General features: G+C 46.4%; 2 protein-coding genes and 1 pseudogene across 9 annotated transcripts in view; 1 reads left to right on the plus strand and 2 right to left on the minus strand.

Moving 5' to 3' along the window:
- The window catches only part of SIPA1L2 (signal induced proliferation associated 1 like 2), a 238,102-nt gene that overhangs the window by 207,685 nt on the left and 6,059 nt on the right, over positions 1–24,358 (minus strand). For 2 of the 8 annotated variants that reach the window (XM_049696792.1, XM_049696791.1), the window contains exon 4: positions 15,741–15,861. The exons of 3 other annotated variants lie outside the window; for them this stretch is intronic. The gene's annotated coding sequence lies outside the window, so the exon portion shown is untranslated. Of the gene's footprint in view, positions 1–13,175; positions 13,313–14,591; positions 14,746–15,740; positions 15,862–24,358 lie in introns of those variants that run through there. 3 more of the 8 variants (XM_049696790.1, XM_033408954.2, XM_033408952.2) reach the window with 3 other exon arrangements.
- Positions 1,653–14,019, minus strand: LOC125961092 (translation initiation factor IF-2-like). The gene is made up of 3 exons (XM_049697218.1): positions 13,984–14,019; positions 12,418–13,725; positions 1,653–4,070 (listed from the first exon to the last, which is right to left on the minus strand). Exons 1-2 carry the CDS (start codon positions 14,017–14,019, stop codon positions 12,889–12,891), a joined length of 873 nt encoding a protein of 290 aa, XP_049553175.1. The 3' UTR covers positions 1,653–4,070; positions 12,418–12,888.
- Positions 14,021–15,145, plus strand: LOC101288854 (60S ribosomal protein L4-like; annotated as a pseudogene).

A 24,358-nucleotide genomic window follows, 5' to 3' on the forward strand; every position in this document is an offset into this window, starting at 1 on the left:
GTAGCAGACACAATAAGTGAATAATGTGTCAGGATCCATCGCTTCAGGAGCAAGAGAACTCAGCTAAATGCCCCGAGCTGGCCCTGCAGCACGTGTTAGCAAACTTACAAAAGAAGCACCTAGTGGCACTTCCCTGGTGGTCCAGTGGTTAAGACTCTGCACTCCCAATGCAGCGGTCACAGGTTCGATCCCTGATTGGGGAACTAAGATCCCACATGCCACACGGCGAGGCCCCCCCGCCCCCGCCAACAAAAAGAAGCACCTGGTTTTCAGAATACATAGGAGTAGAAGAAACCCAGGCAGAAAATGGCCCAATCAAATATGAAAATCACACCCCTGTTGGGAAAGGGGAAGATGCGACTTAAGAAAAATACACAAATACCTAAAACAAAATTGTTTCTAATATCACTTGATAATATGATCTTTGAAAAGAGCTTGTGACCAAGGTGGAGGTAAGCCAGGCTGGCGTAATATATTTAAAAATATATGGCAAAGCAGAAATCACTATGGTGAGTGAAAGAAGCCTTACACAAAGAGTACACACTGCAGGATTCCACTTATATGAAGTTCAAGAACTGGCAGAACTTACCATTGGGGTTGGAGGGGGGAGGGACAGTGGTTGCCTAGGACGGAGACTGGCGTGGCAGACTGGGAAGGGGCCTGAGAGAACTTTCTGGGGTGGCAGGTGTAACTTAATAGAAGTATGGGTTACATAGGTATATACATTTGTCTAAGCTCATGGAATGATACACTTAAAACGTATACATTTCACTCTACAAACTTTGCCTCAAAACAGAATGTGAGTTTTAAACTCATTTATGGTATATATGCTGAAGTGCTTAGCGGTGAAGTGTACGGATGTCTGTACTTATTTTGCAATGCTTCCAAAAAAAAAAAAAAAAGAGGGACTGATGGGTAGATCGAGGTGGATAGATCCGTATAAGGCAAACACAGTAAAATGCTAGCACTGTGGGGCTTCCCTGGTGGCGAAGTGGTTGAGAGTCCGCCTGCCGATGCAGGGGACACGGGGTCGTGCCCCGGTCCGGGAAGATCCCACATGCTGCAGAGCGGCTGGGCCCGTGAGCCATGGCCGCTGAGCCTGCGCGTCCAGAGCCTGTGCTACGCAACGGGAGAGGCCACAACAGTGAGAGGCCCGCGTACCGCAAAAAAAAAAAAAAAAAAAAAAAAAAAACGCTAACACTGTGGAATCTAGGCAGTGGGTATATGGGTGTCCACTACACTAAGTAATTCTTTCAACTTACCTGTATGTGTGAAATTTTGCATGATAAAAAGCTCAGGGCAAGTATATGCTAATATGCTGAGATGTCTTGTTTTAGAATCTAAAGGAGAATGCGAATCTTACCCAGCATTTACTACTACTTCCTGCGACATAAAAAGAGCATGTGGACAGCAAATGAACACATGTTCCAGGGAGGCCAGGGTGGTGGACAAGGTGCTCGGCCTACCTAAGCTCTCACTGTCCAAAGCCATGCTTCCTAAGGCTGCCTCAGTTTAAAACTTTGATTATTCAAAGTAATTTTAAAGTAAATCACTTCGGTACATCAATTACCAAAAGTTATAAATTCCTAAATAGAAAGTCTTAAAACAAAACAATGTGACCTTGAATCCCAAATATAATACTCTGTGTGGTATTCTCTGGACAAATAACTGAAGCAGATTCAGTGATTTTATACCAAAACATTACGGTCAAAAGGTACAAACTTCCAGTTAATTAGATGAACAAGTCTTGGGGGTGTAATGTACAGCATGATGCCTATAATTAATAATAGCGTAAGGCATATTTGAAAGTTGCCGGGCTTCCCTGGTGGTGCAGTGGTTGAGAATCCGCCTGTCAGTGCAAGGGACACAGGTTCGAGCCCTGGTCCGGGAAGATCCCACATGCCGCAGAGCAACTGGGCCCATGCACCACAACTACTGAGCCTGCACTCTGAAGCCCTCGAGCCACAACTACTGAGCCTGCGTGCCACAACTACTGAAGCCCGCACTCCTAGAGCCCGTGCTCCGCAACAAGAGAAGCCACCACAATGAGAAGCCCACGCACCGCAGCAACGAGTAGCCCCCGCTCACCACAACTAGAGAAAGCCGCGCACAGCAACGAAGACCCAATGTAGCCAAAAATAAATAATTAATTAATTAATTAAAAAAAAAAAAGCTGCTAAGACAGTAGATCTTAAAAAGTTCTCATCACAAGAGAAAGACAAAACTTTGTAACTATGTGTGGCGGTGTTAACTAGACTTCGTTAGCTAGACTTATCGTGATGATCATTTGACAATATATACAAGTATGGAATCATTATGTTGTATGCCCGAAACCAACATAATGTCATATGTCAATTACATCTCAGATCAAAAAAATGTTCACTTTCTATCTCTGATGAGTCCAAAATATTTTCCCCTTTAGGTTTACAGACACATTCTATAACCTTTAGCAAATTACAATGGGGAAAAAATTGAACTGACTACCTTACGTGATAGACAAGTTAATCATCATTCCAAAAATAATGTCCATCACTTCTCTTGAAGTTGCTTTTGTTAATAAAGTTCAGTTTGGGGGTTGAAAAACCCAAACCAGGCTAGGATCTGAGTTTGGTTTTAGGCCTCTGAGTAAGTTCATGGAGACAGTACTGCGATCAGGCGAAGGGCTAAGAGACAGTTTGATCTGTATTTGCTGGTCCCCTGCAGAGCCAGGAGTGGCCTTGCATACAAGAGCCCTTCAACAAAAAGTAAAACCCTGACCATTTTCCAAAGCCTAACTCGGGTCCTCCCTTTTCCTTGAATGTTCTCCTGACTATGCCCACCCACCAGGCCCTCTACCACCCACAGGGTCTTTCCTCTGAAAGAAGCTGTAGTGCCCATCTTACACAGGAATCTTCTAACATACATCATGTGTGGCCATCAGCTAGACCAGGACACTTACAGTTCATCAACTACCAGGGCAAGCCACTCTACCAAAATCAGCAGACCTAGGAGGTAAACCGTTCTCTTACATGCTCGTACTTAGGAATCAGCACCATGAGGACGACTGATTCCAGCATCACCCTTAGGCTCCCCTGAGGCCTGAAACACTGAGTTGGTTCATTTGCTGACTGTGCCAGACACTTCCCTGGGCCAGAGCACTGGGACACAGTGACCAGGTCCCTGCCCCCAGGGTCTCACACCCTAAGTAAGGGCACCCTCTGCTAACCTGGAAACCTTAGCACACCAAAGTTTAAAGAGACCTCAAGACTGTGTGGCCCCGAGTCCCCACTTGAAAACTGGCTCCTACTCACTGCCCTGGAAGCAAAGGAAGTTAGACACGGACGCCGCAGCACCCCCGCAAGCCCTCACCCCACCTCCGTCTTCTGCAACAGCAAAGAAACGCTACTTTGCTCTTCCATGGGATGTTCCAAATGCTTTTTTAAAAATTCCCATCTTTCTCCCAGAAAGTTCAGTGTTGGGTTGTCTGTTTCTTTGTGTTTGGCCACGCCATGTAGTTTGTGGGCTCTTACTTCCCCGATCAGGGATGGAAGTCGGGGCCCTCGGCAGTGAATTCCCGGGACCGCCAGGGAATTCCCCAGGAAGGTCAGTTTTTAAATTTATTTAATTATTTTTGGCTGTGTTGGGTCTTCGTTGCTGCGCACGGGCTTTCTCTAGTTGCGGCGAGCGGGGCTACTCTTCGTTGCAGTGCGGTGGCTTCTCTTGTTGTGGAGCACGGGCTCTAGGCGCACGGGCTTCAGTGATTGTGGCACGCGGGCTCAGTAGTTGTGGCTCGCGGGCTCTAGAGCTCAAGCTCAGTAGTTGTGGCGCGCGGGCTTAGCTGCTCCGCGGCATGAGGGATCTTCCCGGACCAGGGCTCGAACCCGTGTCCCCTGTGTTGGCAGGCAGATTCTCAACCACTGCACCACCAGGGAAGCCCAGGAAGGTCTGTTCTGAACAGGTGAAAGCTTGCAGGGATGGATGGAAAAGGAGTGAATGCTGTCACGAGGCTGCTCCCTGGAGGCTGAGCCTGTCTGAGTCCTCCTCCAGGCCCTCCCACGGCAGGAGGTACAGCGGGATAAGTGTTTGTGGACCTAGTGGCAAAGAAAATAGGAAGATGAAAGGCAGTGCCTCCTAAAACCCTCCCGGGGGGCCTGTTCCTCACTCCTTCCACGTATCCTAGGCTGACTCCACATCCCCTGTGCGCTTCAGCTCGTCTGGGAAAGAACTGTGAGATGTGATGCCAGGCTGGGAGGATGGATTTAGAAAGCTCCACATAGCCAGACGCACAGCAACAGCAGCCATCAGACATCATCCAGATTTAACCGGCCTAAAATTAGCAGTCGGAGCAGAGTAGTTACTGCACGGATGGCGTCAGAGCTCTTCTGACGGGCTGACTGCCAGTTTTCAACAAATTGTCCTGCTTTCTCTACCAGGGAAACAATATTTTGGAACAGAGCCAGCCAAGCATTTCTGTGGCTGTTCCCATTCTCGATTCACTATTAATGTCTGATAATTCAGTGACAAGGTGAGCAGAGCCATTGTTTTGCTGCAAGCCCTTATTCTTTGGGTGAGTAAAGTATGGTGGAGGAATCCTTTTAAATATTTAAATGCCTGAAATTTATTTAGGGCTTCACATTCAACTGACTTAAACAAAGATGATGCAAAGCTAGCGAAGTATAAAGGCAAAACGAAAATTGGTTTCCTCTGCTCTTTCTTTTCATCCTGGCGAAGACTCGGGAGCAAAAGAAATGTTCTCTGCAGGATCACAGCAGTGCCCTCTCACTTCCCAGCAAAGACGAGAGAACCCGGCTCAATCATCAGAACTGCTACCTCACCGCAAACTACAAAATTTCTCCCGAATAACAGAGGATCCACTGGCTGACAGAACAAGGCATTTGGAGGCTAGAACAATGGCTCAATAGCCTGCCCCCCGGCCACCACTTCCCGCTTGCAGGGACAGTAGTGGGATAATTCTGGCATTTTCCTCTGCATGCACTTTCTTTACCACACACCCCCGCCCATTTCTTCTATGATTTATTGAGATCAACAGGACCTCACAAAGCATCTAGGCTGCCACAGTGGGCAGAGAGGTGGGTTTAAACTCTAAGAACTAAGATTTATAAAGCCATGTGTGTTCTCGCCTTAAATCTTAGTTTTCACATCAGTACAGGGGGATAATCCCATCAGCCTTGCAAGGTTCTCGTTCAGTCTGCAAGAGACCATAAATGAAAGTTCAAGCACAACTGCTGTTTTGAAGTCTACCTTCAGGAATCTCTCTCCCCAGTTCTTTATCCTGTTCCTAAGTCAAAGACATTAGCCTCTCTCTCTCATTCCTCTCATCATTTAAGACTTTTTAAATAGGAAAACAGATCCATTATTCCAAGCAAATGACTTACGATGACCCTCAAATAAACGAAATGGCTGGTAAATTCAGTGATTTTAGTATTATTTAGGCTAATCTCTCAGCCTCAACCGCAGCTCTCATCATAGCATACCTTAATACACACATTTAAACAAGCAGGAGTCAGAATGATATCCCCCTGAATTCATGCAATATAGGAATTAGTAGTAGGTCAGGATATTAAGATAAAAGACTTCTACCTGTAAAATTAAAGCTATGCTTACAGAGCACCTACTATACGTAAGGCGTAAGTAATGCTCCAACATACTCTGCAATCCTCAAATTAAAAGGACTAAATTAACAGAAGGTATACAATATACTACTGATCGGTTTTAAAAAATCATTATTTCCTGTAGAAATTATCACGGATTGAGAGAGAAAAGAGAACGTTGCACAATTCAGAAATCCTCTCTTTCCAGTTATCTTTATTAAGGAGTCCAAACCAGGCTTGTATGTGAACTGCAGCTTCATCTGATTCCAATAAGGCCAGGCAGTGTGCTTATCAGTTGGGATCAGACTTTGAAACCTGGGAAAGGTGTAAAGCACACCCTCTCACCCCAGGGTGCCCACCCTCCCCAAACCACAGCCCTCAGAACCAGGCAATAAAGGTCCTGATATAACAGATGGAACTCTGCTGTTACCCTCTTCAGAAACTACTTCTCCATTTCTACCAGTTTGATATCAGAGTTCAATTACAGGTCATTTCAAGTGACCCAGAAAAGATATAAAGTGAGGCATAAAAGGTTGTTTCGGTAGATCATTTACAATAGAAATAATGAGAACCTTAAGGCAACACTTACTTAGTTCAACAAAAGCCAAGACACACAGCTCTTTCATGCTTAAACCCTGGGCTTTCAATCCTGCCTTTATCAAACATTTGCTAAGTGCCTATTATGTGGCAGAAACCAGGGCAGTACAGGGATTACAGCAGTAATGACCAGAAATGTCCCTGCCCATATGGCACGTATATTCTATTGAGGCGACGCAGAAGACAAACAGAAAAATCAATATACAATATCATGTCAGGCAATGATAAATGCTATAGATTAAAATCGCTCAGCACACGGGGAGGCTGGGTGGCGTGCGGATACCCTGCCCTCCCATCATCCCTTCCAGCCCACCTGCCCTCCAGAGGCTGGGACACTGGTCTCCCTTGCACGAGGGGTGACCGTGTGCTACCGTTCTAGCCAACATTAATCTGCACTTTCAAAGTTGTTCTTACTCTTTAGAGGTTTCTGGATGAGCAGATGATGAGTTACGTCCTTCTATCCTGATTCTGGGTCTGGTGTCAGCTGTGTGTCGATAGTACAATGCTTCCCAAACAGTTGAGGTCAACCAGAAACATTGCAAGGAGGATGGTATCCTCCATCACACTATCATTCTCCCCGCACCCCCAAAAAATTCAAACCTCAAGCTAAGCAACCCACAACCAACTCTGGAAGAAAACTGGCCAAAGTAAAAACTGTCCTCAGGAAAAAGAATAAATACAGTAAGTAGAGGGTCCACGAAGGGTAGAATCTGTCTTAAGTTTCCCTCACAAGACCCTGCAGGCCCCCTAGAAATTGTTCCCAAACAGCTGTGAACTCTAACCAGAGAGGGTGGGAGAGCAGTGGTCTCGGGACCCGGCCCACACATTTCAAAGGGTAACAAGCTAAGCCTTTAAGAGGCAAAAGAAAGCACTCCAACACTCACTTTTGTTTATTATCACCCTTCTTAAAATTTACATCATTATGTTTTATAGTGTCCATATCCTAGCATGGTAAAGTTTTACATGTATACATATATATATATATACACACACACACACACACACTATACTGTACATATACACACATGCACAAACACATATAGACAGACGTGTGTATGTGCACATATGGACACTAAACACAGGAAATTCTGTATAGATGCGATGCACACTGGAAAAAGTTTAGAGACCCTACGACAGAGAAATAACTGTTGTTTGGATTAGGGCATTAAACACTCCAAACAACAGCGTGTGTCCTGTATGAAGAATCCAAAGTGTGATTCCTAAAATTTCTTATTAGAAGCTTCACTATGAAGAGGACCGTATCCCCACCCTATTCCTGAACCATGTGAATATCCACTGTTCCACAGGGAACCGAACGATTATCAGAACCCCCCTGAAGACAGTGAAAGCAATCATTATGCAGACTGCACCCGCTACTGTGCCCTAAACATACAGTCTGAGTTTTTTTTTTAACGTCTACACAATAGTTTGTCTCAGCATACATAATTTTGTGTTCACCCAAGACTTCTTACTTTCCACAGTAACCATTTTTTTTTTTTTTTTTGCGGTACGCAGGCCTCTCACTGCTGTGGCCCCTCCCGTTGCGGAGCACAGGCTCCGGACGCGCAGGCTCAGCGGCCATGGCTCACGGGCCCAGCCACTCCGCGGCATGTGGGATCTTCCCGGACCAGGGCATGAACCCGCATCCCTTGCATCGGCAGGCGGACTCCCAACCACTGCGCCACCAGGGAAGCCTCCAGTAACCATTTTTAACACTAGCTCTTTACCTAGATTGTTTTGTTTTGTTTTGTTTTGTTTTGTTTTGTTTTACCTCAGAGTAATTGAATACGCCACTAAACAGCCTGCTCTGGACTACTCTGATTTCCTCAACAGCTCAACTAACTGGGAGCTTCTTCTGGCGGATGTAGCAACTACACAATAGTGAAAAATAGGGAGTAATCCAATCGGTGGCACTCAAGACACCCCTTATGGCTGAATGCTTATTTGTGAAATAGCAAAAAAAAGAGTACCAACTAATGAAAACACTGGGAAATTGGGAAAAGGTGGTTCTCGTCCCCAACTATCTGAAAGCAATTCAAAAGAAGACAATACCAAACTGCAAGGTGAGTTTAGGGAAGTGCACAACATTCTGCTTCTTCCCACCATCTTTTTAGTGCCTGAAGCCTCCAGGGGTCACAGTTCACAGTGTGGCCCCCGCTTCTCAGTCACTCAGTCAGTCACTGAACATCTATTTCTTAATCTCCCACCACGTAGAGCACAGTTCAAGTTACTAGGGACACACTGAAAATGAACTCAGGTCTTAGAGTACCTTGGTCGGTAGGACCAGCAAAGATGGCCTGACGTGCTCTTTCGGGATATCTGTTTGGAAGAGGCATTCAGTAATGGGCTAGTTATAAGAAATTAAGAGCATTAGTACTTAACTATAACCAAACCTAGAAGGAAACTTCCGGAGGCACCATTCGTAGTTCAGCCAGTTTAACAATTCTATCAGCAACTTAGGTAAAATATAAAAAACAATTTGATCTAATGTGCAGACAGCATTTGTTCGAGAGGGCAGGCAAAGGTGCTAAGTAATAGTATCAAACTCCCAAAAGCATCATGGGAAGGACAAGCTAAAATAAAGTTAGACAAAGTCCGATAAATGTTAGGTCTTGCAGTGACATTAGGACAGGACGGGAAGACGTGGCTTCAAGACAGCATGTGATTAGGACCCAGAGGCTTGAGTGAACAGGAAACTCACTAAGTCTGGGTAGGAAAGTGAATGTGAACTTGGACTGTATCAGTGCAGGCAGGACACGCAAGCTGAAGGAAGGGCACCCCTATTCTACTCTGCGCAGGTCAAGGTGAGTGGGAAGACTTTGGCTCTGAGCCCCACTTGGACAGGTATTGTCCAGTGAGCAACTGGAACATCTCTACAGAAGGATTAGTTCTGCAGGCCACCAAGCGTGGGGGGAATTCAAATAAATAGGTAGAATTAGATTTCGACTCTACAGGTAAAAAACACCTCCTAGTGGTCAAAACATGAGAAAGGTGGAACTCTCCACCCCTTACTAGATCACGTGCAGAGTATATAAAGGGATCCAAGCATCAAAGAAGGGTTAGTTGAGCTGGTCATTGATTTCCAAACCCTGGTTCTTAGCAAAGTTTTCACTGGTCTGTGCAAAAGGAATAGTGTCTGTGTATGGGTGAGTATATATGCACATGGGGGTAATTTTAACCAATGCCCTCTCTGGATGGGAAGACCTTTCCTTAAGTCAGCATGCATACTCTTCCCCTTTTTTTTTTTTCTTTTCTTTTTAGCGTATCAGTGTGAAATGCATTGATAGTAGACAGTAACCGCTGTTGTAAACCTTCAATACATCTATACCACAACATAGTGACAAATCTGACAGTCCCTAAAATTTGATTTTTGTTTCCGATTTTTAATTTACAGGTAGATAAAAACAAAAAGTAAAGGAACGACATAAAGGGACCTTATGGACTTTGTGGTACAGAGAGGCTATGACAACTAGACTCAAATTACTGCATCTCTTCTTCTTTGCTATCACCCAAGTTGGCTATACAATGTTGTACAGGGAGAAAAAAAAATCTAGCTATAGCTATAGCTATAGCTATATATCTATATATATGTGTGTGTGTGTACATATACACATATCTCAAGGAATTAGGTTGTGCTAAATGTGAAATCTCCCAAGAAACAGAACCTCTACTGTGGGTAACAGCCGGCTCCTCTGGACCACTCTTTGGAACCAAAGTTTATGAATCAAGTTCAGAAAGGATCAAAATAATTTACCTCTGAAGTTCTGAAGCATTTAAATTCCTATCACACTGTTACCCTTCTTTTAAAAGGGGTCACAGCTAGATATGATTGCAACAGAAAAGCAATTTCGGAGTCATTGATTTCCAGGTAAACTAAGTAAGCTATAACTCTCGTGAATGTTCACATACAAACTTATCATAAACCAAAGAAAGAAAAGACACAATCGTGAAAAAATATAAACTATCCCAATCAGTCATTTTCATTAATCCATACATTTATTTGAAACATTAAAGAAACCTAAAATCTTGGTGCTGAAAGGGATCATGAGAAAACTTTATCCAAACTCATTGGTGCCACAGGCACTAGAGGCAGGAAGCTAGAGGTTCCTGTCTCTCCTGCCTGATGCTCTTTCTATCCCATCACCCTGCAAGGGAACCAAGTACATTAATAGAAGGAGAAAATCTGCAACACGTTCCCTATATTCTTTAGGCCTGTACTTCATATTTCATGCAAGTTCAAAACAGATTAAAAAAAAAAACAAAAAACCCTTTGCTTTTCAGCTAACAATAACAGTCTGAATTTTCTTCAAATTCGGCATGTCTTTGAAGGGATTTGTAATCCTAAACCGTCGCCTTAAGTAGATCATAAGTTCAAAGGCTCACTGCCTTCCTCAATCTCCCAAAAACAAACAAACAAACAAACAAACAAAACACCTTTGCATCTACCAATCATGACTGGGGTTTGGGGGCTATATCAACATAAACACAGTTCTTTGCAAAGTATGCAGTAAATTCAACCCCTTTTAAACTAGTTTTGATGACCAAACACAGCACTTTCAAACCAGTTTCAATTACCAGACAATTGCCCTTTCAAGGTAGCTCACTATTATTTCCTCACTTTGAAGAAGAGACAGATTTTCAAAATGAATAACCCAATAACCCTTTTGCCTCAGGTAAAGAGATCCCCCAAGGTGCACAGGTGTTTACCAAGCTCAGGTATCAGGGAACCCTTCTAAATACCATTCCAGTCTCAAGAGAAACAAAATAAAACAAAACGTACAGACCCTGTTACACAGCTTTAACTACAATAAGTATCATAATAGTCAAATCCTGATACTGATAATTTCCCTCCTACATTCCAGAAAATTAAAGCTCTTTGAGAAAGACTAAGATTTAAAAACATCAAAAGTATGTGATGGAAAATATACACTTAAATCAACTAGGGAAAATCTGCAGCCCATACTCTAAAGCCAGAAGCTCCACTTCCATTTATCTCTTGTTTTATTTTCCAGACCAAATGCTTACACTGCTTCTTACCCAAGTTCATTTCACCCCATCTATAGGTAGCATATGGGTACTGATAAAAGCTGTTTCTGATTTCATTTCATTCCCAACTTCCCAGATGTTTGCGAGAGAGGTTGTGTTTTTTTTCCCCCTTCAGCTATTTGCGAATATGCTCTGATTTAGAACCAACAAATTTAACATATCGTATTTTAGGCTGGGCATGACACAATAAATAACAGCTATAATGAATGTCGAGATATTTCACCAGCTTATAAATAAGTTTGCCTACGTTGGCAAGACTTCGACAGGCTGCCATGATCTTGTTTTAGAGAAAAAGTACTGAAAACACATAATTGAGAACCTGATGCTACCAAAATGGCCAACTACAGGCCATTGTACTTTAGAAATGAAACACGCGATATCAATTGGGGAGAATAAAGACGGCCCCAACACAATCCTTGGTATGACTCATGCATGTATACTTCAACGCATCTCAACCGAGGCTTTAGGAAGAATCAATGTTATGTGTACCGAAAACTCAAGAAAGACTGCACTTTCTCATGAATAATATTCTTTTATACTTCTCTGAATCAAGCAATGAACTACTAAATTAAGCAGAAAACATCCTTAGCAGAAATGTTATATAAATATAATTACAAATCTCACTGCAGCACTTTGAATTACTCAAGTCAAAACAGACATCCTTAAATTTCTGACTAAAAACAGTAACCAAGTTGTCCCTTGAAATCCATCTTTAGGAACGCCAGAAATAATAGGCCACCTTTTGATGTCTGCATAAATATTGGTTTTATAGGGAAGTAATGTATTTCAAGGAAAGCAACAGTTTTGGAGATCTTTTTTTTCTCCCATTACTAACTGGAAAACTGGAAAAAATTACAACCTGGATTGCAGACAGGCAACTCAAAAGCGCAGTTTACTAAATGCCTGTCATAAGAAAGCCATCTAGTGTTAACATTTAGAAATGAAAACTGCAGACAAAAGAGGCAAAGAAAAGAAACATCTAAGTGACTATTTTGAACTTACTGAGCAAACCTATGAGAATCCCCAAGATTCTTTGTTTACAAAAAAAAAAAGTCCATCCTTATTAAAAACCGTGTCTAAATCTAAACAAAATCCCAAGACTGTGCAATTGCAATTTTTACCAAAATCAGGTTTTGGTGACCACCATTCTGTGACCAATGCACTTGATGTTTCCAATACTCACGCTGGAGTCATCCTGGGCTGAATTAATTTAACCGAAGCAGGTTAATGATGACAAATGTCTCCCAGAGGGGTCATGCCAACTTGTTTTCTCTTCCCGAGAAGGATCGGCTCTCGCTGGCAGACGATGAACCGAGACTGATTCTTTGGGTTTGTGGAGCGGTTGAAAATTAATCCGTAGGTGCTCGTGGGGATACTCCCGGGACCTGGCCAAACGAGCTTCCACGAAACGGGGGCCCGAGCAGGACCGCGAGCCGAGGATGGAGCGAGACGCGGAGCCGGGGAAGCCGGGGAGCCGTCGGGCCCCGAGAAAGGGCGCTCGCCGGCCGCTGGGACCTTACAAAGAGGGGCGGGCGCCGCGAGGGCTCGCGCCCCGGGCACACGCCTTACCGGGGAATAAACCCCGCAGCAAGTTCAGCAAGTGACCCCGCCCGGCGCGCTGGGGAACCGCGCCGGGCAACCTTCTTCTCTCGGGTTAGTCACGGAGGAGTCGCTGCGCGCCCGGAGACTCCTCCTTAGTGCTCGCGTCTACGAGACGGGAATAACCTTTCAGCCGATCGATAAGTTTGAGAACGAGCGGCGGCGGCTCCTCTCCCACCCCGGCTCGGGAGCGCGGGCGCATCTGCCGGCCGGACCCTCGCCCCGCGCCCCGGCCCCCCGTCAAACTCCGAGGCGCCCCCGAGGGCGGCCCCTTCACCTCAGGACAGTCCCCGGACACGACCCAGAGGCTCCCGAGCGGAACCCTCCTCGCCGCGAACGCACCTCGGAGACGCAGTCCGCCGGGACCTGCTACAGCCCGCGAGCGCGCGGCGGCGCGTACCGGGGTCGCCGCCTCGCCGCCCGCCGCTGCCCGGGGCTGCCCATCGGCCCGGACCCTGCCCGCGCCGGGCTCCGGCGGGAGGCGGCCGGGACCCGCCGGCTGCGGCTGGAGCGGTCGGCCTGCGCTCTGGCGGGCGGGCGGGCGGGCGGGCGGCCGGGGCGGGGGCGCGGCGCTGCTCCTCCTCCTCCTCCGTCCTCCTCCCGCTCCGCCGGCTCCTCCCGGACTCCCGCTCTGCCGCGCCGGCTCCCGACACCTCCGCCCGCCCGCCCGGCGGCACCGCCCCCCGCCCGCCCCGCGGCCTCCCATTGGCAGCCGCCTGCCGGCCCCCTCGGCCCCGCCCCGCGATTGGGCGCGGGCGCCGTCCGTCCCGCCGCCCCGCGGGGCTCGGGGCGCAGCCGGTGCGCGGTTCCCAGGCCCCGAGGCGCGCTGGAGCTGGGCGGCCGGGAGGGGCTCGGCGGTCTTCCTGCGGAGGGCACTGCGCGGGGGCGCAGCCTACCTGAACCCGCAGTCCGGGGGCGCTGTCGCCGTCCTCCTCGGGACTCGTTTTCACCCCTCCCTCTGGCACCGATAAGTTAAAAACCCCGAATCTGTTTCAGGGATGTCGTAATTGGTGTCTTCCTGCGTTCTCAGGCACAGTTGCCGAAAATTCTTACTGACCAAGACATAATCTTTTTTTAATTCCTACAGTTTGAGAAATGTGATTCTTAACTGGGAAAATAGATGTGTCTTGGGTTCGCACGTTGAGCCAACCAAACCTGGCACGTTGGCCCCGCAGTGACGTGCCATCTGCTCTGCCCTGGCTGCCTCGGCCTTACCGGCGCTCGTCGTGGCTAAAGGTCACTGTACTGAGGAAATCCTGAACTTCCTTTGGTGCTTGAAGATAACGTTGAAGGCTACGAGACGAACAAGGGGGCTGTTGCGCTTCTTAAGAAACTGAAGGCCTGGAATAATATCAAGAAGGTCTGTGCCTCTGAGCAAATGCGCGCTGGCAAAGGGCAAAGTGAGACACCGCGGAGTGTGCACAGCAGGGGACCCTGCATCATCTATCACGGAGACGATGGCATCGAGGCCTTGAGGAACATCCCTGGCTCCCTAATTCTCCTCTCCCTTTAAAAGGAATGATTCTGCTTAATGTAAGCAGAACTGGACGTTTGGGAACTTGCTCCTGGTGGACAGCGTTTCTGATTTGCTTTCAGCAAAGTCAGATGATCTGTAGGGCACTTGAGTCCTTCAAGAGTAACTACCACCTTCCCATGCACAAGATGCTCAACACAGACCTCGGCAGAACCCTGGAAAACCCCAGAGCACCGCACAAGAAGAGTCATCGCAGCATCCTGAAGAAGAATCCGCTGAAATACCTGAGAGTCATGTTGAATCTAACTAAACCCACGTGCAAAGACCGTGCAGCTGGGCATCATTCTTCGCCAGGCTGAGAATCACAAACTCCAGGTGGACAGGGCAGCGGCGGCAGTAGAAGCCGGATCCGATGGGGAGGGGTTCCAGGCAAGAAGCCTTTTGTAGGGAAGAAAGGAAAGGAAGCCGTTGGCATAAAGAAGCAGAAGAAGCCTTCTGTGGGGGGCTGGGGGAGGAGGCCACAGCTACCAAGAAACCGGCCACTGGGGAGCCCACAGAAAAGAAAACCCACCACAGAGGAGAAGAATCCTGCCGCATAAACTTAGGTGTGTGTATCCCTTGAAGGTCAAATCATTTTGGACAGCTCACTTTGAATAAAGACCTGATCAAAGAGGCAGTGAGAAACACACACACGCACGCACGCACGCACACACACACGCACACACGCCCTCGAATCTGGCTCCGCGCCGCCCCCCTGCCAGTGTCCCTGCCCGGCCTCCACTCTATGGAGTGGAGAGAATCGCGCCCGCCGGCGCTTGCTCCCCGCGCCTCCCCCCATCCCACCCCAAAGAGCCTGAACGTCGCCACAGCTGCCGGGCGCTGCGCAGGCACCTGCCACAGGACGCCGCAAGATCGCCGCATCGCTGTGTTCACAGGAAGACAGAGGGGAGGGGCAAGCCCTACTGTGTGCCGACCCCCGAGGGCGCCCCGGATCGCCCAGGCGGTCCCCTGACCCCAGGAGCTGTGGTGGGAGGATGCACGGAGCATCGCGCAAGAAGTCAGGTAGTGCCAGCGCGCAGGAATGCTGCGGAGCCTGGAAGGAGGCTGGGAGAGGCGTGCAGTCCTGGCGCCCCTGGCCCAGCCCCTGGGCCCGCCCACCCCGCCTCCAGGCAGCCCTCCACCCAAGGGAGAAATGCTGTTGGATCTTGATCTTGACGAGGAGAAAGAAAATGAACTTTTGTTACCCTCCTTTTCTACTTTGCTAGGAGATCTCGATCACCCAGGAGGAAGCTTTACCTGAAACTGTTCATGTAAATTGCTTGACACTTGAATTGGGTGCTGAAACATTAAAGGATCTCAGAGGACTTTTTTTAAGCTATACAGGAGTTGACTCTGCCTTAAGGGATCAGTAGCAGGAATAGACTCTACCTTACCTTCCAGTCCCACCGTAGGATTTCCTGAGCCGGCTTTACTGTGGGAGAGCTGCTAGGGCTGTGTTTCCTGAGACTGGCTTCAGAGTTTTCAGTTCCTCCTTTTCTGGAAGCAGAATTCTTCCTGGAGAGATAATGTTGTCTGTACCTCCCTATCCCAAAAACATGCCCTAAAACATAACCCTCTTATAAATTAGAGGTGGTCCCTCCCATGTTATATTTCTTTGTGATCCAAAGCCTATAAATATTGTACAGCCTTTTCTATCTCTGTAAAATAGGGGCATACGATATGGGAATGCGTATAATAAAATGCATCAGAGAGCAACGTTCTGACATGACCAAACTCCTGAGATCTCCCAGCTGTCACCTCATTAATAGCATTTACCAAGATTGTCATTTATTCATTCAACAAACATGTATGGAGACCCTGTGGTGATCCAGAGGTGCCAGGTGCTGGGGATATAAACCTGCAGAGGACATGGGCCCTGCTTTTCATCATCGCTCCATCTCACCTGTGCCCATCCCCATATCTGGCAGATGCTCTACGAGAGGTATGGACACAGGAGCAGCCTTGGAGGGACACTTCCTGCAGAAGCCAACAGAGGATAAACGCCCCCCTTCACAGCACTTTGTCACAGTACTTCTCACTCTTCATGTAACTGCACATGTCATTATCTTTTCCACTATTCTGTAAGGGCCATGAAGAAAAGAGCCACTTCCCCCTTAGAGTTTGGACTCCTAAAGCAGTGACGATGTGAGTCCTTGGGTTGTCACCAAGGTGCTGAGGCTGTATTTTTTTAAACACTTGTAGTTGACGGTAAAGAGTTGTGTGCATTTATGAAAGTCCCTGAGAGTTTCTGGAGTTCCCAGAACCACAGGTCACATGCAGCCCTCCGGAACGTTCTAGGCCTCAGCAAACATGACCAGGCCTCTTGGCCGGGCCTGGCCAATTCTGGATAGTGGTGATCCGACCCAGGGCCAGACCTACAAAGTGTCTGCCTTCTGGCAGACTGTGAGATCTTCAAGAGGCCAAGCTGAGGGATGATTTGGGACCTTCTTCACCAAATAACGTATTCTGGAAAAATCCTATTAGATGTAATGCGTGTGTCCTCCCTCGCTGGTCTTCTTTCCTGCAGCCCTCTTGTTTCCTGCTCTTTCAGAGAAGGGAAACTTAGACCGGAGCCTGTGGAATTGCAGCATCTGTTAAGATATCAGTTCATCATTTTGGCCTTAGAATATCTTACAGAAAAAAATTCTTTTTTCTATTAAAGCTATAAACTTCCCTAAAGTTTTAAAGAAGAATATTACTCTGAAGTGTGAAGATGTATTTGCCTAAAAGCCAGGGTGAACGATCCTGCGTTTTATCACCTTCACCTTCCCTCAGGTCAAGACTCTCTTGTTCTCAGGCAGAAATAGAGACACAGATGTAGAGAACGAACAAACGTATGGACACCAAGAGGGGAAAGCGGGGGTGGTGGTGGGATGAATTGGGAGATCGGGATTGACATATATACACTAATATGTATAAAATAGAGAGCTAATAAGCACCTGCTGTATAAAAAAATAAATTAAATAAGATTCAGAAAAAAAAAGACTCCCTTGTCCTCTAAACCTCACTTTCTGTCTCTCAAGTCTTTTTTTCCTCCTATGAATTTCATCATGCTCTAAGAGCTCCTAAAGCAACAAACTCAAGGGAGTAATGCTGTTTACACTTCTGAATCATCACATCAACTCCCTCTGAAATAATTCCAACATCAATCTTACCTATCTTCCTCTAAAAGGTGTAAAGTTCAAAGACATACCAGCTGTCTACCCCATTCCAAGATTCTGAGCTTGTCGGCTGACTTTGGCTGGTACTTGTATCTGTTTACCTTTGAACGGAGCAGAACGGGAGCTTGACTTCCTAGACACACTCCAGAAAGCTTCTACTCACAGACGACATGCATCTACTGTAATAAACCTGAAGAGCAAGTTAAGTAAGTGCTTAGATTCCCACCCTCATTTCTTCTTTCCCTTCTCTACTATCAACTCACTTTTTGAAAGTAGTTCTTTTAAGTCAAATGAATATTCATAATCTGCCACAAATATGTATTGATTGCGTGCTACATTCAGGGCATTATGATAGACTCGGAGCATTTGGGAATTTCATGAGAAGGTGCTCCAGGACCATCAATGAGCGGTGCCCACAGGGAGAGTAGGAGAGCCAGCTGTCTGCAGGCAAAAAGCTTGGGCCTCGTGGTAAAGGCTTCACCGAGGGCATCAGACTGGCCGAGCCAGGAGGAAAGAGCATTCCAAGCAAGAGGAAGCACAGTGGGCAAACCCACAGGAGCTGACGGTGTGATGCATGTTTGGGAAGCAGCTGTGCCCTTTAGTCAAGCACGGGCTTATTCACTTATGTAACAAACAGTTATGTGGTGCCTTGTCCATGCCAGGTCCTGTTTTCTTGGAGGAGAAATACTCCCATGTGGAAGAGTACCGGGCACTCCTTCACCTTTTCTCTCAAAATGGAAACAGAAACTTGGTAGGATATGGCCTTGTGAAGCAAACTAAGAAGCGCCAAGCTCTGCTACAATTAAAGGGAAAATGGTGAAGCTCAGAAAGCTGGGTTCCCGGTCCTTGTCAACAATATGACAATATTGATGTAATACGACATATCAATATGCAAACGTTCCTGATAAAAAGAAAGCACGTGTTCCTCTTCAAGTGGAACCCAGTAGAATAATGTCAGAGTTATTAAAGAGTGTGCTAGGGGCTTCCCTGGTGGCGCAGTGGTTGAGAGTCCGCCTGCCGATGCAGGGGACGCGGGTTCCTGCCCCGGTCTGGGAAGATTCCACATGCCGCGGAGCGGCTGGGCCCGTGAGCCATGGCCGCTGAGCCTGTGCGTCCGGAGCCTGTGCTCCGCAACAGGAGAGGCCTCAGCGGTGAGAGGCCCGCGTCCCGCAGAAAAAAAAAAAAAGAGTGTGCTACATGTCACGTACTATCCACAGGAGCTAAGAAGAAACCCATCTAATAATTTTTTAAAAACCCTCAATTCTGCAAGTATACTTGGAGGCCTACTGTGTTCTGCCCTGTAGCATACAGAAGAAGATTATTACCTAGAAATAATGAGACCATCCTCAAGGAATTATGAGAGAGCTGAGCTAGGATTTTTACATAGGAAATAATTTGAAGAACAGTGCAAAGGCAGCACATTAAAAATGTCCTGTTGTATAGACATGTGCTATAGAGACCTGGAAAGACAATATTGGATGGAGTGATCAAAGATCAGTGACCAACATGCTTCCTATATGTTGGTCTTTGCTCTAATGTTCCCAATCCAATGTATCTCCAAGAATCGTCCAAGACAGATGGATTATTCCTTTTCTGATGATCCAAACTTTTGGCCATACCTATTCATATTTCTACCCCTTACCTTCTCCAGTCCAGACCCACAGCTAAATGACTTGTGCAAACTTAACCGCCCTTAAAATTGTCTTCTGCCCTCTCGCTTCATCTCACTTCCAAAAAAAAGGCCTAGACTGTATGTAATTCAAAAGCATCTACCTCCTCTGCCCTTGCTTTTGTAGCCCAAAGAGTGGATTTTTAGGAGCTCACACATTTTGATGTCAGACCCTGGCTCTGAACTGGTTTGCATGCTTCTTAGATACAGGACTATATATCTATATATATTATATATAGATATATATTATATTATATATTATATATTAATATTATATATTATATCTCCAAGTTCCATTTTCCTCATCTGAAAAATGGGGACAATCATACCTCAGAGGGCTGTGGTGATGATTCCAGATGATTTAGGTTGGGGTACGAAGTGTGTGGCACAGAGCCTGGCATGGCATGAGTGCCAAAAACACGGTGGGCCACCAACATTTACCATTTCCTCTTACCATTCAAGGTAGGCACTGGGATTTTATTTCAAGTCCCTCACACCAAACCTAGCACAGGGTAGGGGCTTGATAAATATCTGATGAATGAGTAAAAGAGCGGGTGGATGGATTACGCTGAGAGATAAAGTCCTGTACTTGTTTTTCAATTTTCTGCCATAGGAGACTTAAAGTTTATATCTTTTTTAAAAATATAAATTTATTTGTTCATATTTATTTTTGGCTGTGTTGGGTCTTCATTGCTGTGCGAGCTTTCTCTAGTTGCGGCGAGCGGGGGCTACTCTTCATTGCAGTGCATGGGCTTCTCATTGCGGTGGCTTCTCTTGTTGCGGAGCACGGGCTCTAGGCACGCGGGCTCAGTAGTTGTGGCTCGCGGGCTCTAGAGCACAGGCTCAGTAGTTGTGGCACACGGACTTAGTTGCTCCGCGGGATCTTCCTGGACCAGGGCTCGAACCCGTGTCCCCTGCATTGGCAGGCAGATTCTTAACCACTGCGCCACCAGGGAAGCCCCCTAAAGTTTATATCTTAATCCTCCAAATTTTATTCCTACTTGAGACTTACAGTATTCTTTAAACAGTGTTTTTGGTTCTACTTTTAAGAGATAACAAAGTAATAATAATAATGATGAGAACTTAGAAGTTGAATGGCTCTAAGAACAGATGCTATTCTACACCACTAGATGGCATCTACCAATAATAACACCAAAAACACCACGCATACTCTGATAGGAAATAATTCTAAAGAAATGAATACAGAAAAAGCATATATACACACACATATATGCATATATATTTACCCTTGACATATGGTTTCTTTTCCATATTGGTTATGAATTTAGAGCTGCCAACAGTTTGGCAAACCCTTGCTTTCTTGTCTCCCATAACATTTTTAGTTGTTAAACTCTAAGCACCCTCAATGTGCAAGACATTTCGTAGTACCTGGTGATGACTCTCCAAATCTTTCTATTGTGTTGATGCGACAACTTACCCCTGGTTAAAAGAAAAAATTAGAAAAAGCTGAAAGCCTAGGGAGAAGATAAAAAGGCAGACGGACCCTTCTGCCACACTTAATCATCCCTTTATTCATTCAACAGCTGGGGGCCGGGCTCCAGAGCTGTACCAGGGTTATAGTGGTAAATAAGACTCACTTCTGAGGAGGTGCTTGCTCTCCCATAAAGGAAAACTGTCAGAATATTAAGAGGCAGATGTTTATAAGACGACATTTAAATCATATAAGAGGACAGGTGTTTCTTAGAAACTGTTAGGAGTTACGAGGGAGAAATAGAGGTGGATTCCAAATGTCTGATCAAGACCGGAGAGTTTCTGCTTTCCAGTTCCTAGGGGGATTAGCAAGACTGTGCTTCCTCGTTCTGACATTTGGTTGTCTGTGGCATTTAGGCCGAGAATAGTTGCACTTGAGCATTCTTGGGGGAGACCTAAGCTAAGAGAGAATAAAGGGAGAGAGACAGGAACGTAAAGGAACAATGGGTGAGGAGACAACGAGACAGAAATATGAGAAGAGTGGCCAAGAATAAACCATGTAAATTCTTTCCACAAATTCAGAACATTCAGTTTTTGATACGGAGAGAATAAGCCCACATGTTAAGATTGAAAAGTAAGGCAAAAAGGATGATAAAACGAAATCAGAACACCATAGTATTTCTAAATCCAGTGTTTCCAGAAATTGTAAATGCAGGTGCAGAGGTTGCAAAAATGAACTTTGACTACCGAGCAATTTTACTCCCTTCTTTCTGGAAAGGCAGAGATGTGATGGAGCAGAGAGCCTGTAGCAACGCCATTTTCATTTGCCTTCAAAAAACCTCCATCAGTATTTTGCAATACTGACTACATCTCCACACACCTAAAGCCAAATCTACCGGTTTCCCCAAAGGCTGGCTCCTCTTGTCAACCTTGACCTCTGTGACCACAGTGCTGTCACTCTGCTAAACAGCGGACACAGCAGGGTGTCTCTTCCTCTGCCCTCCGTGATGCAACATGGAAGTACTCTGGTTTCCCCAAAGGTCGCTCACACCAGTCTCCTTTGTCACCCCCTCCCCCAGTGTAACCCCCTCCCCCAGATGCTTTTCTCCCCAAGTAGAGACAACTCTGCTAAATGAGCTCTTTGTTTTCTGCCCCTCAACTTCCAAATCACTGGATATACAGTACTTTACGTGTACAGGTTCCGGCTCAAAGTCCTTCCTGAGCTACCTGGGGCCTACCGGATACTGTCCAAATTCCCCTCCCCTTCCTAACATTCAGACCTTCCACAATCTGGCCCCCACACAAGCTTCCTGGACCTCTTGGTAATGTTTTCTCACCCACTTCCCTTTGCCCCACGTGCTGCCTTCTCCTGGAACCCCTGCTCCCTCTCTGCCCACACCCTCTGAAGTTCCTGTTCTCCTCTACCACTTCACACTTGGTGCTCCATGGGGTTACCGCCTATGCTTCCTCTTTCCCTAGGAAATCCCATCCGTCCGGTGTCTACAGTCACCATCTTCACACTCTTCACCCTGAACCTCAGGGCTGAGTCTACCTCTACCTATATGCCTCAAAGGTAGCTCCAACTCAATATGCTGCAAACAAAATATACCCCCAAATTTGACCATCCTATGAGCTCCCCAATCCCTTCTTTTCCTGTGATCTCTATTTCAGTAATGCCATCTCTACCCATGTATTTCTCATGTCAGAAACCTGGGGCTTCTCCAGAACTCCTCCTCTCTCGTCCACTCATCTAGTCAATGACCCGGCCTTCAACTCCCCCCGCCCCAGGTCTCTCCTGCATATATGTGCCTCTCCTGTCCTAACGCACCATCATATCTTGCCAAGACAATAGCAACAACGTCGTAAGCCATCTGTCTTCCTGTCTCCCGTCTGGTTATCTCCCATCCATCTGCCCCACAGCAGTCTTTCACTCACATGAGTCAAATCACTCCCCTCCCTGCTTCATACACACTGCTGAATTTCACATAGATAACCAACAAGGACCTACTGTAGAGCCCAGGGAACTCTGCTCAACATTCTATAATAACCTACATGGGAAAAGAATTTGAAAAAGAACAGATACATGTATATGTATAACTGAATCACTTGGCTGTACACCTGAAACTAACACAACATTGTTCACCAACTATGCCCCAGTATAAAATAAAAATTAAAAAAAATAATTTCAGAGTCTTCCTATTGCCCTCCAGATAAAACCTTAACTCCTCTCAAGTAAAAAAATTTAAAAGACAATAGACATATATATATGTAAAACTCAATCACTTTGCTGTACAGCTGAAACTAACACAACGTTGTTCATCAACTATATTCCAATCCATTTTTTTTTAATTTAAAAAATAAAATAAAACCTTAACTCCTTGGTCTGGCCCCCTGCCCTCTGCAACCTCCCACCTTGCTCTCTACCAAGCACCTTTCAGTTCATTCTGCTTCTCACACCTGACCTCGGAGCCCCCAGCAGACTTTTCTCTCTGCCACCAGCTCCCCTCTCTCCCCGACTTTGTCTGGCTAAATCCTATCCATCCTTAGGGTCTCAAAAAGCACTGCCTCGGGGGGACCCTCCTTGACCCTGCACTAAGTTACGTCACCCCTGTCTTCTCGTGGCATCCCGAGCTGGCCCAACACAAACCTCCCCTGCATCCTTGTGTGTGTGGCCCTTGTCTTCCCCACTAGAATGGAAACTCTGTGAGTGCAGGACGTTTCTAGGGCCTCGATCACCTCCTCTAGGAAATACTCTGTCACAGCCTGATCTACATCTGAATTCCCAGTCGCTGTTGCCAAAGATCCCAACCTGAACCCCAGACAGTCCTCTGCTGGTGCATCTGGGGAAAATGGGCCCAGGGGTGATTTGTCGCCTCGCCAGGGGTTCGAACGTGCCTACTGGGAACCAATTCATCCAAGGGAAAAGGAGTATTTGGCCACTTACAGAATCTCAGAGTTGAAGGGAAGGTGTGATTCTTAGGGCAAAATGATGTCTATCACTCATATCAATTTATCTTGGAACCAGCCTCCATATACCCATAGTCATATTCTAGGGAAGAATAGGGTTACACTTTAAAATTATCATTTGAAATCCAGCGTGGCACTAGGGCACAAGCAAGTTGCATTTGTCTTCTTCTATTACAGTGTGACCCTACCCAGTGAGCTTGTGCCTAGATTCAGCCCTGACCTCCCAAACAGCACTGGCACATCTGAAGCAATGCCCTGCAGAAGCAGCAGCAGGGTGTCAGGGACTGGGGCCAGGAAGGAGAGGACAAAAAAAGCCCATGGAGTTGGTGGTGTCTGGCTGTGTGGCTTTACCCAGTAAAGGAAGCTGCAGCTCTTACCAGCTGCAGTGACCCAGAAGTCACAATACACCTGGTGGAAGATACAGGAAAGAATCAGTCATGTGTACTTGAGACTCAGCCCTGAAGATGCCCAGAAACCTGTGAGCCAGCCCATGATTTTGTACAGAGGTGGTGTTCTGTATTAGCAGAAAGGCCAGTGAAAGACCAGTGATTACACTGAATATGGTCCCTTCCGTACCTGAACCCAGACTAGGGAATCTTCGGTCACGTCCAAATTGAGTGTATGTGTCGCTGGGTTTTATAGATATTATCTCGAACTCCTTGTTATTATTGTAATAGGGACAATCTATGTCTTGTCTCTCTAACTGCATTTGATAAGAGATGGAGATAAATCTGTCTTGTAACTTGGCCACTGTTCAAGGAGCTTTGAGGAATGCTATGGGTGT

The sequence above is a fragment of the Orcinus orca genome, chromosome 14 (genome assembly GCF_937001465.1).
Source record: "Orcinus orca chromosome 14, mOrcOrc1.1, whole genome shotgun sequence".
Taxonomy (NCBI): domain Eukaryota; kingdom Metazoa; phylum Chordata; class Mammalia; order Artiodactyla; family Delphinidae; genus Orcinus; species Orcinus orca.